The sequence below is a fragment of the Phacochoerus africanus genome, chromosome 10, assembly GCF_016906955.1.
Source record: "Phacochoerus africanus isolate WHEZ1 chromosome 10, ROS_Pafr_v1, whole genome shotgun sequence".
NCBI classification, from domain to species: Eukaryota; Metazoa; Chordata; class Mammalia; order Artiodactyla; family Suidae; genus Phacochoerus; species Phacochoerus africanus.
The window spans coordinates 105,081,495-105,094,042 of NC_062553.1; the positions used below are offsets into that span (position 1 = coordinate 105,081,495).

The 12,548-nt window shown below is 43.4% G+C and overlaps 1 protein-coding gene across 1 annotated transcript in view; it reads left to right on the forward strand.

The window, feature by feature from the left end:
- Positions 1–8,986: 8,986 nt before the first annotated feature.
- PRSS12 (serine protease 12) overlaps positions 8,987–12,548 on the forward strand; it is a 74,907-nt gene continuing 71,345 nt past the window's right edge. Inside the window, exon 1 of the mRNA XM_047798625.1 lies at positions 8,987–9,593. Within this exon, the coding sequence (XP_047654581.1) occupies positions 9,092–9,593 (502 nt within the window). The 5' untranslated portion in view covers positions 8,987–9,091. The remainder of the gene's footprint in view (positions 9,594–12,548) is intronic.

Genomic DNA, 12,548 nt, shown 5'->3' on the forward strand with positions numbered 1-12,548 from the left:
TCTGGAGAACTTGGTACTTCCTATTGTATGAGATCATATAATCCTTTAATATATCTGATTTTAAGCCAGTTTGAAGTGTCTTTTACTTGCAGCCAAAAGCTTTTGAACAGATACACAACAGAAGCTAGTAATCCATAATTTTATGGGTGAGCTACCGATTTTTAAACAATGCATGAAGTTCAATTATTTAAATGCTTTTCATATATCTGGGTGGCATGTCATTTTATTTATTTATTTATTTATTTATTTATTTATTTATTTATTCATCTACTTACTTATCTTTGTCTTTTTCTAGGGCGGCTCCCACGGCACATGGAGGTTCCCAGGCTAGGGGTCTAATTGGAGCCGTTGCTGCCAGCCTACACCAGAGCCACAGCAACGTGGGATCCAAGCCATGTCTGCGACCTACACCACAGCTCATGGCAACGCCAGATCCTTAACCCATTGAGCAAGGCCAGGGATCGAACCCGCAACCTCATGGTTCCTAGTTGGATTTGTTAATCACTGAGCCACGATGGGAAGTTGGGTGGCATGTCATCATGCTGGCTGCTAGTCTGTGATCTCTCTTGTAGGCACTACACTACCGTATTATAAAAAATTTTAAAGCTTATTTGCATTTTATTTGAGGATCTCATTTGTTCACTGTTTATTGGAAGCCATTTTTTAAAAACTGACTTTTTTTTTAAAGAGCAGTATTGGGTTTATAGCAAAATTGAGGGGAAAGTATACAGATTTCCCATATATCATCTGTACCACTCATGCACAGTCTCTTCCATTATCAGCATCTCCCAGGAGATGCTTTACTTCCTACAACTGAAAAACCCAACACATCATAATTACCCAAAGTCCATAGTTTACATTGCAGCTCACTTTTGGTGTTATATATTCTATGTGTTTGGACAAATGTATAATGACACATCCACTATTATAGTATCATGCAAAGTATTTTTACTGCTCCATGGAGTTCCCTTGTGGCACAGTGGATTAAGGATCTGGCATTGTCACTGCAGAGGCTTAGGTTGCTGCTGTGACATGGGTTTGATCCCTCGCCTTCCATATGCTGCAGGTGTGGCCAAAAGTTCTCTGTGCTCTGTCTGTTCATCCTGACCCCTACATCTCAACCGCTGACAACCACTGATCTTTTTACTACCTCAATAGTTTTGCCTTTTCCAGAATGTCATATAGTTGAAATAATTTACTATATAGTCTTTTCAGATTGGTTTATTTCACTTAGTGACATGTAATTAAGATACCTCCATGTCTTTTCATACTGAGTAATTCTTTTTAGTGCTACTGCATGGAATAATATTCCATTGCCTCTTGGCTGCCATTTAAGGGTCAATCACTATGAAATGAAAAATTCATTCCATGGGGGAGTTTATAATGAAGACAAGTCTGGAACAATTGTGGTTGTGAGGGTGGAAATTCTGTGCAGCATGCCAGACTAATGAATATTTCAAGAACACAATTTGGTTAGGGAAGATTTCACAGTTTGAATAGGGCTTTAAAGCATATGGGGCATTTGGTCAGATGGACAAGAGTTTAGGTAATTTTGTGTTTATTGCATAAGAGCCAAATATTATGAGACTGTGGAGAAATTAATGCAATCATAGTGTGGTACTTGAAATAAGGGCAACATTTTTTTTTTCCGCTGTAATCTGCAATGGGCAAATAATAACTGAGGTTTTTTGTTTGTTTGTTTGTTTTGCTTTTTAGGGCTGCACCTGTGGCATATGGAGGTTCCCAGGCTAGGGGTCTAATCAGAGCTACAGCCACTGGCCTACACCACAGCCACAACAACGCCAAGCCTTAACCCACTGAGTGAGGCCAGGGATCGAACCCGCATCCTCATAGATCCTAGTCAGGTTTGTTACTACTGAGCCACGATGGGAACTTCCTGAGGTATTGTTTTTAATTCTATGAGCTGCAATTTACTGTCACATTTGTTCCAGTAACTGTCTTCACATACTTAAATGATGGTCATTTGTTCATTGTCCAGCACTTAGCATCCTGTCTCTAGTCCTTACAACTTTGTAAAATAGAATTATCTTTATATTACAGAGAGGCAAACTATATTTTAAAAGAGGTTAGCAGTGATTGAGGGATGAAGGGAGCTCTAGGACCCATAAATCCCATGTCCACTCTCACCCACAGACCCCACCCCCTCCTCAGGCAATGAGTTCTCCAGAGGACATATGCATAGGATACAAGCCCAGGCAAATGCAGGCTTTTACAATTAGCTGCGGCTTTGATCTCAAACCCCAAAGTAGTTTCCTAGCAATAGGGCAACGGCCAAATAGCTAAACTGCTTCTTTCCCTACTTTTCAACCTCAACCCATGCCCAAATTTCAACTTTACAGCCCTTAACATTCCAGCGATGAAGTAGGAAAAACACTAAGCAAAAGGAGGGAAAATAGCACATTGACCCCTTACGCCTATACAGGCTTATTTCTCTCTCCCATGAGAATACTATTAAAGGAGTCTAGTAATGTGAATCAGCTGCTTTTCTTGAATCTGCACCCCTCCAAATCAGGACCTCTCTCTTTTGAAGGTGGATAAAAGTAGGGGAGAAAGGGGCCTTTAGTGCCCCCTGGAGGCCAAGAATCTAGTAAATAATTTGATGGAGATTTGAACTCAGGTCTGCTGGATTCTAAATTGACACCAAATCAATAGGAGGGCAGAACAAGAATCATAGCTAGATAAAGTGGGTTTCTATCTGGAGGCAACTCCTAGCTTAGTAGATGGGAAGATTTCCCTAACAATTTGGATTTTCTAGAGATGGAGTGTGCTGGCTTCCAAGTAGAAATTTCTGTCACTGATAGTTTTCAATAAATACCTGGAAGTCCACTTGTCAGGAAGTTCTGGAAAGGATTCCTGCATTTGACAGAAAGCTGGAGCTCTGAGTCCTTTTCAGCACAGAAATTCTGTGCTTCCCTGATCACTGGCTAGCTGTTGTAGCTAGGCTTTTCTTTCAATCTCTTTACTCTTTTCATCTGTGGCCACAGCCCATTTGCACCTGAGGGATTTGAAAACCACTTATTATCCTTAGGCAAAGTCTTCAGGAAAAGTGTTTCAAATTGAAAAAGTTAGTAGTTTGGCTTTCAGGGGCTAAACTCGTTGAGAGGAAAAAGGGAAAACACATCAGAGATGACTGGCCCTCAAGTGAGCAGAGCTAGGGCTCATCACTCACATTAGGGGAGGTTTCTGGGGTGCAACAAGAGGCAGAAGCATGACAAGGAGGGAAATCTGGACACATTTCCTGCTTCAATGGGGCATGTTTTCACAGGGTTAGGAATTCACAGGCAGATACTGAGGCTAATCTACCATAAATTGATACTTACTGAATACTAGGTTCAACAGTTTATGTGCGTTATCTCAGTTACCCCTTGCAGAGATCTCTCCTGTAAGCACAATTACTGTCCCTTTATCATAGATGTTGAAACTTTGGCTTAGAGAAGAAAAGGAATTTGCTGAAGATCCCACGGTGAGTAGGAGCTAAAGCCAGATTGAGTACCAGTTTGATTGCAAAGATGAATTAACTTTTTTTTTTCTTTTTTGGGAGATACCTATATTCCTTATATACAGTGTGTATAATTTGGATAAGCCTGGAAATGAATCTGTAGAATTAATTTTCATATAGGGATTATACCAAGGTGAGATGAGTTTTAAAAAATAAATGGAGACTAAAAAGTATTTTGTTTCATAAAATTCAATTTTAAAGTAATGAGAAAAATCTGTGTTCCCTTGTGACGCTGTGGGTTAAACATCTGGCATTGCCACTGCAGCGGCTCGGGTCGCTGCTGTGGCTCAGGTTCAGTCCCTGGCCTGGCAACTTCCCATATGCCACAGGCATGAGCAAATAAATAAACAAACAATGAGAAAGACAGAGATCAAAAGCCTCTTGGGAGCATTATGAACATGAGCCAAGCAGAACTTTTCTTTCACTCTTGGACAATGTATGTAAGGGCTACGGCCCTTATACATGGTTAATACACTTAATGTAGAACAGCTGTTGCAGTTGTGGGTCCTCAAACATCCTCATATCAGAGCACGGGCACAGACGAGTGTGACCCACACAAAGCAGAGGTACAAACTGCCTCCACTGCCAGGGACCTCCTACCCACAGCGGTCCTCTGCCCAAAATCAATGTAACATTCACTTAGCAATTGATTACTTATTTTCTGGACCTTTTATTTTCTTCAACTTCTCACGAAATATTATGTGTCCTTTTATTTCCTCACCTTAGCAGAGGTCCAATAATGCCTTTTTTTTTTTTTTTAAATCTTTTTTGTCTTTTTAGGGCCTTACCCATGGTATATGGAGGTTCCCTGGCTAGGGGCCAATTGGATCTGTAGCTGCCGGCCTACACCACAGCCACAGCAACTCGGAATCTGAGCTGCATCTGTGACCTATATCATAGCTTACAGCAACACCAGGTCCTTAACCCACTGAGCAAGGCCAGCGATCGAGCCTGAGTCCTCATGGATACTAGTCATGTTCAATAACTACTGAGTCACAATGGGAACTCCCCAGATAATGTCTTATAATTTCAAATCTCTCCCAGTCCCTAGACAGGGACTTGTATTATTGGTATTATTTGATATATATTTTTTCTTTTATGTCAAAGAGCAGCGCTCAGTGTTTTTTAAAAACTTTTTTTGCACTTGGAAATGTACAAGTAAATACTGCTTTAATGCTATATGTTTGAAAACTCTTAGCTTTTCCAAATACAGGCAGTACCCAAATTGTAAATGGAACTTTTCTAAAAGTTATTTGGTATGTTGGTTTTGGAACTCTGTAAAAAATAATATGCATATTAGTTGTATTTCTAAATCAAACTATATGAGAGCTATTCAGCCTATCATGTATGTAAAGTAAAGTGATCCCCTAGAAGTTTTCTTGTGGTACAGCAGATTAACAATCTGGCATTGTCACTGCAGTGGCCTGGGTCATTGCTGTGGGTAGGTTTGATCCCTGGCCCGGGAACTTCTGCATGTTTTGAGCATGATAAACAAACAAACAAACAAAAAATCCCCTAGACCCCCATAAAACCAAATGTTTGCATATAACATATAACATAGTTGCCACAGGAAAGTACAGACATGCAAGTGTATTCATTGCCCCCTCCCCTGGCTCCCAAGGCTGCACATCCTTCCTTCTAAGATATAGGCTGAGAAGCTGGGGAGAGTTGAGCTCCTGGGGCTGTAATCACTGAGGTTGCTTTATGAAATCAGAAGTTGCAGAGGTGACAAAAAAGATTAGGGGAATCCCATAAGGCTTTCTATGTGTTGTGGAGGGAAATGCCTGCACAGTGTCATCTGTTTTTTTTCCTGCTCCCTCCTCTTGCTCCTTTGTTGCTGCTGAAGGGATTGGAAGACAGAAAAAAAAAAAGCAGTTGTAACATGATGGAGTTGCCACCCCATTTCTTTTGGCTTTAATGTCTGTGATAGAGGGTCAGGAGCATCTGAGGAGGGAGCTGTGGCAAGGTGGTGCTTAAGGGATGCAGAAGGAGAGAATTTCTCCCTCTTCCCCCAACATATACGCTGTGAAGTGACGGAGATGGGAGAGAGAAATGCACATCAGGTACTGGATAGGGAATTAGAAATCCTAAACATCTGTATGTTGGTAGCAGCCAGGAGGAATGAAAGAAGGAAGGAAAAGATGAGCACAGGAGGGGAATCGTAGATAAAGAGCAGGTCTGTTTAAGTCATAGTTGCCTGTAAATAGAGAATAAAAACCTAAATTGAGGCTCCTAACTTTACAGTCCAGTTATATACATGCCATTTCATCTTCTCAGAAAGGTATGCTTTAAAACTGAAGCGATTAAATCCAGATGTGGAACTCTCTGTGGCTAACTCTACTTTGTATGTGTCAGCTCTATAGTCTGTTAAGTGTAAGGAGAACTTGGAAGATCTTTAGCTCCCCTTATGTGTGCAGATTGCACCAGGGCCCTCCTCTCTGGAGCTCTGTTCCAACCACCTTCTCTTCTACTCACCTCTTCCTCTTTATTTTCCTCTCTCTGAGGTACATAGATGTGTGGGTATTCTGCCCGTCTCCAGACACCCAGGAATTGTGAAAGCCATGGGAGCAGGCGCCACGTAGCGACTAAGCAAGCCAACTGAAATCCCAAGATGAGCCTTCCTGGACCATCATGCGAGAGGCAGAAGGTGGAGAGACAGTACTGAAGGAAAACAGTGATTTTCTCTCAGAATTACCAAGAACCTATGACTGATTAACTCTGTTGACCCTACTAAAATAAGAAAATCAGCCTTCCCCAGATATGTATTATGCCCTAACACTTTTCCCCAGTAGTTTTAACTGTGCTTTTGGGGCTAGGAAAATATTAGTTAAAAGAATGAAACAGTGGGTAAAAATATTTTTTTTTTTTGGCTTTTTAGGGCCACACCTGAAGCATATGGAGGTTCCCAGGCTAGGGGTCCAATAAGAGCTGTAGCTGCAGGCCTACACCACAGCCACAGCAACTCTGGATCCGAGCCATGTCTCCAACCTACACCCCAGCTCAGGGTAACACTGGATTCTTAACCTACTGAGTGAGGCCAGGGATGGAATCCGCATCCTCACTGATGCTAGCCAGGTTTGTTAACCACTGAGCCACAACAGGAACTTCAAAATAGCTTCTTTAGTTTCGTGTTTTGTGTAATTTTTGCCTTTTTTAATTGAAGTTTTCTTGATTAGCAATGTTGTGTTAATTTCTACTGTACAGCAAAGTGATTCAGTTACACACACACACATATACGCACACTCTTTTTAAAAATATTCTTTTCCATTATGGTTTATCATTGGATTTTGAATGTAGCTCTCTGCACTGTACTGTAGGATCTTGTTGATTATCCCCTCCAGGTATCACATTTACATTTGGATAAAAGCATCTTGAATAAGAACATTTTTTTTTTTTTTAAGTTTTTATGGCTGCATCCATGGCATAGTCAGGCCAGGGACTGACTAAGAGCAGCTGAGACCTAAGCCACAAGTGTGGAAATGCCTGTGCCTCAGCAGTGACCCAGCTGCTACAGTTGGATTCTTAACCCACTGCACCATGGTGGGAACCACAAAAACACCTTTTTTTAAATTTAATTTTATTTTATTTTTTGCTTTTTATGGCCACACCTATGGCATATGGAAGTTCCCAGGCTAGAGGTCAAATGGGAGCTGTAGCTGCCACCCTATGCCACAGCTACAGCAAAGCCAGATCTCAGCCGTGTCTGCAAACTACACTGCAGCTCACGGCAACTCTGGATCCTTAACCCACTGAGTGAGGCTAGGGATTGAACCTCCATCCTCATGGATACTAGTCAGATATGTTACTGTTGAGTCACAACGGGAACTCCCAAAAACATCTTGAATAAAGATTTGATAAATACATTCTTGGATTTCTATTATCATTTATTTGCCCAATTATCTCTGAATCAAGATCAAATATTTCATTAATAGGACAGAAAAAATTAAAAAACAATAAGATGATTCAAAAATGTTAAACTAAGATGGATTATCTGAGCTGGGTTTAAGGAATTAATAAGTTTCTAGCTGAAATCTGTTTTAACAATAATGTCATGCTGAGGTTTCCTTTAGGATACAGTATATTATGGGTGGAGTTCAAAAGACAGACTACCCTGTGCTCAAGCCTGCTCAGGACAGAATCAGGTGGGGTGTGAATAAATATGTTTAACAACAACAGTAACAACAACGAAACAGAACACAATGAAACATGATTATGCCAGAAAGTAAAATATTACCTTCTTCACGGCCTTCCTTTCTCTTGTTAATTTTAGTGGCAAAGACAGAACAACTGAAAGGGGAAATCCTAAAACATCCATCTCCTGTGATCTTTTAAAAAATTCTAAGCCAACTTTTTTTGTGGCGGGAGGGGAGAAGTAGGGGGAGCTGTTGAAAGGGCTTTGCTAAGGTCGAAAGCAGCTACAAAATTGCTGGCGGGCACGGTCCACTTCGGAGAGGCAAATGAGTAGGCTTAACTCAAGTCCCTGCCCCGGCAAAAACGAAGCAGGTGTTAGAGGGATAGACTTTTTGGAAAGGATGGAGACCCGGACGGATGAAGTCTTTGTTGGTTAGAAAGGAAATTTGATATTAAGAGGACCTCGCTGAATCCAAATAATAACCAAACAACTGATGTTGTTCAGGACACCGGGTGGAAAGTGGGAGGCAGGAAATAGAAAAAGGCTCAAGCTGATTTCCCTGGGTCGGTTCAGGAATTTAATTTCAGCAAATGTTTATTGGAGCCTAATAAGTGTTGGCTACGGTGTTAAGCACTGGGATATAAAGCGGAACGAAACGTGGTCTTGTCCTTGAGGAGCTCACAGCTCAATAAAATGGCTTCGACATTCCTCCTGGGCTTTGATAACTTTTACCCCGGGACTTACCAGGGGAGAGGTGCAACTAAATCCATCCACACGTTTCTTCTAAAGATTTCAAAACAGGGGAAACGAGGCTCGGCACGGGGTGGGGAGGAGGATGAGAGATGCTGCAGGGGCTGGTGGCAGGCTTGGCAGCCGCCAGACGGGGGCTACGGCGGTGCCGCCTGCAAGCAAGGGTCAGCCAAGACAGACCCCCGCGTTGGCACCCACGGGCTAGACTCCAGCCCAGAGAGACCGCCGCGGTGCCAGCAGCTGGTCTGGCCAGACCCAGCGGGCTGACAGCCGGGAGCCGGGCAGGGGCAGCGCTGAGGTGCGGCACCGGGGCGAGACTGTAGGCCCCGCGCCCGCAGCCAGGGGGCAGAGTTCCCGGACCCACACCACTGCCGGCTACCTAGGGCTCGGGCCCCACCACTGCCCGCCGGGTCCGCTCCTTCTCTTTGCGGGTCCTCTTCAACAGCGAGGCTCCGCGGGGGGGGGTTCCCCTCCCGCGACGGCTCCGGAGGTCCACGAGCAGAGGCGCGGCGGGGGACCCGCGGCAGGAGGCGAAGTGGGGAGGGGCAGGCGGTCAGCGCGCGAGGGACGGGAGGGGGCTCGAGTGGGGGATTCAGGCGACGCGCAGCCCCGCCCCCGCCCCCTCCTCTCCTCCCTTCAGAACCCGCCGAGCTGGGGGAGCATGGACCAAACCCCGCTGCTCTGGCACCATGACGCTCGCCCGCTTCGCGGTGGCTCTGATTTTCGGGGCGCTCCCCGGAGTGGTCAGCTTTAATCCAGTCCTCAATTTTCCCCTTCACCATCGCCATCGCCATTCGCCCCCTCCAAGTCCCCGGTTTCCTTATCACTTTCCTACCCAGCAGCGGCCACAGAGGACGCCTCCGCCGCCCCTTCTCCCGCGCGTCCTGCGCCCCCCGCCTGCGCTCCATGACCCGCGCCTGCACGCTGTCCACGCCGGACACACGCCCCGGCCGCACTCCGGGGACTGCCCTGCCGGCGAGCCCTGGGTCAACATGACGGACTTCGGCGCCCCTTGTCTGCGTTGGGCAGAGGTGCCACCGTTCCTCGAGCGGTCGCCCCCGGCGGGCTGGGCTCAACTACGAGGGCAGCGCCACAACTTTTGCCGGAGCCCCGACGGCGTGGGCAGACCCTGGTGCTTCTATGGGAACGTCCACGACAAGGTGGACTGGGGCTACTGCGACTGCAGATACGGTGAGTGGCTTCAGGGCAGCGGCAGCGACTCGGGACTGGCGGGGTGCCAGCCTGGCTAGGACAGGCGTTAGGTGCTCCTTGCAGAGAGAGGGTGGGAGCGGGTGCGGTTGCGGGTTTGCACTGCTCAGTGTGATGCCACTGTTACCAGCCAAATACGTTTGTGCCTTGACTTTGAATTAGCAAGGTACGCTTTGTGTGTGAAGGTTATCTGGGGTGATAGTTTCTCTGCAAGGTGCTGGGCTCTGGGTTCCTGGATAAGGTCTTGTTTCTGGCCACTGTGTATGTGTGTGTCTTGTGCGTGTGCGTTGGATGGATGTATGTTTTCTGGATTAGCTTGCCTTGAGAATGTTACCATGTTTACATAGAAGAGGCAAAGCAAAGAGAGTTTCTAATTGTTTTGGAAAGAGACATATTAAATCTAATATGACACCTTCCCCAGTCTCCACAGACCCAATTTGGGAAAGTGTGGTAAAATTTCTGCCTTACTCCCACCATTGACATGTGTTTGAAAAAGCCTGGCAAAATGTTCCGGTCAAAATACAATTTATCTATATGATGTTCACGTTCTGGGGCACAGTATGGTAAATATCACCAGTGAGTGAAGAAAAAGGAAAGGGAAAAGAGATAGGAATAGTAACTGTCTTAGAGAAGCAACTTGATACAGTCAAGTGCAGTTTTCAAGAATGCCAGTATTCGGCTGTATATGTTATTTGTGGAAAATCAGGATTAGTTGATGATGAGATAAAGTTGGTAAGATGTTTTAGTTTTGTGGTAATAAAAGCATCCACATTAATAGATTTAATGTAAGTAAATAGTCTGCTTGAGCAGTGCTTAAATTTGAGTTGTTGGCGTTTTGTTTAATAGTAGGACTCCCCCTTTGTTAGCTTTGGAAGAAAAACTTTATGTCCTTCAAAGTTTGGATTTTTCTTAAAAAAATTTTTTTTTGGCTGCTCTTCTGCGGGACAGGGATTTCATTAGTCGTGATTCTACGATATGTTGTACTTTGTACCTTTTGGAGGTACTTTGGAGGTTAACTTTCACAGGGCCATTCTTTCCCTTCAGAAATTTTTATTTATCTGTGCCTTCGATTGCATTAGTGCTTTGAGTTAAAGGAAAGTGATAGGAAGGTTAAGATCAATTATCCTTCATCCTAGAGAATGAAGTCATTGCTAGACTTGTGCCTCACAGACAGAATGCCAATGTGGCTATAAAAAATTTGAGATTATATCAATCAGAGAGCCCTAGCAATGTTTCACTGTTTACTGTAAGAGCTTATTTATAGTAAAATCCATGTTTAGCAAACATTGACGGTTTTTTCATTTTTCTATTATTATAGTTCATGTTACCTATTATATATACAGAAAAAAAATGTAATGCAGAGTTAAAACACTGTATAGTAATCTGCTTTCTCTTTCTGACACATAACTCTTTTACCTTTATATTCTGGATGAGAAGAGTAGCTTGTCCTTTGATTCTCTTCACCCTCTTGTGTTGAAAAGAAATTTAAACCTAAGAGCAGCACAGTCTTTGTGATGCCTTTATGTTCATAGCTAGTTCTCACCATACAAGACTCCAAATACTGCATAATAGTGTGTGTACTTCCTGAAGTGAAGTGCTTGAACACAAGAGAAACAAAAGAAACCACCCAAGATGGGAGATAAATGCCCCTTCTCCAAAACGATAACAACAACAAAACCAACCCAGGAAAGCAATCTGCTGGCATGTAATAATTTAATTGCTTTCACAGACTCGGTCTTGATAACTCATTCTTTCATTTACTCCTTGGGCATAACTCATACCTTCAAAATGACTGGCATATTCCAAACCTTATGGCTTTCTTGGTTCTACACTTCAGTCAGGAGTGTGAACAAAGCTATTTTTCATGGAGTGGTGAAAAGAATATGGAATTGTGCTTTTGAATACACTACTGTCTGCCTTAGTTCTGCCAGTAGCTATGCAGTGTTGAGTAAGACTCTTACCCCCCAGAGCTTTAGTTTACTTATCTGGAGAAAGGTGGTTTTTAGAATAGATTGATTCCGGGACTTTCTCAGCTCTGAGCATATACCAAAACAGCCTGGATTGATAATAACAGATAGTATTTATTGAGTATTTACTCTGTACTGGATGCTGAGCTAAGCATTTTATATATTAGTGTTCTCATTTAATTCTCATAGTGACATTATAAGATAGAGCACATTTCATTCCACAGCTCATTTTGTTCTTCACTTACAAATATCTATGCATTCTAATGATCCTATTTTTGTAGCTTAAAGACTAGTTTAAAAGAGAAAGAAAATTATGTTTGGTCCAATGCACATGATTTCCGGTTTGTTATGATTTGAAAAGATTCAGGGTTTTCTTTTTCTTTTCTTCCTTTTCCCCTTTTTGTCTGTCTGTCTGTCTTTCTTTCTTTCTCTCTCTCTTTCTTTCTTTTATCTCTCTCTGTCTCTCTCTCTTCTTTCCTCCCTCCCTTCCTTCTTTCTTTTTCTTTTTGAAAAAACAGCTAGGACAAAAGGAAAGAAACGTTATTGTCATGAAATCTCTCCTAGAAAAAATCAACCTGAGGCCAGAGTTACATATCTGGCTGCATGGAGAGAAATGAGAAAGTTGGTGCCCTAGGTGGAGTTGGTTTAAGCCTAGTTGAACGGGGTGGCAGGGGGATCTCGGGAGAGCCAGGGCAGCTCATGGACACTCCAGTGACTCAAATGTCTGGGACTAAGAAAGATGATGGGCCCTGGTTGTGTGAAACTAGTAATAAAGAATCATTCAGGGAAGGTGTGTGGGGGGGATTGCAACACCCTGAATCACATCTGGGAGTTAGGTCTCTTAATGAGCATTAGAATCACCTGGGAATTTGTTAAAATACAGATACCTGAGTTCTAGCCACCAGAGGCCCTGATTAAGTGATCTAAGGAATCTGGCTTAGTTATGTGCATTTATAATGTGAGTTAGGAT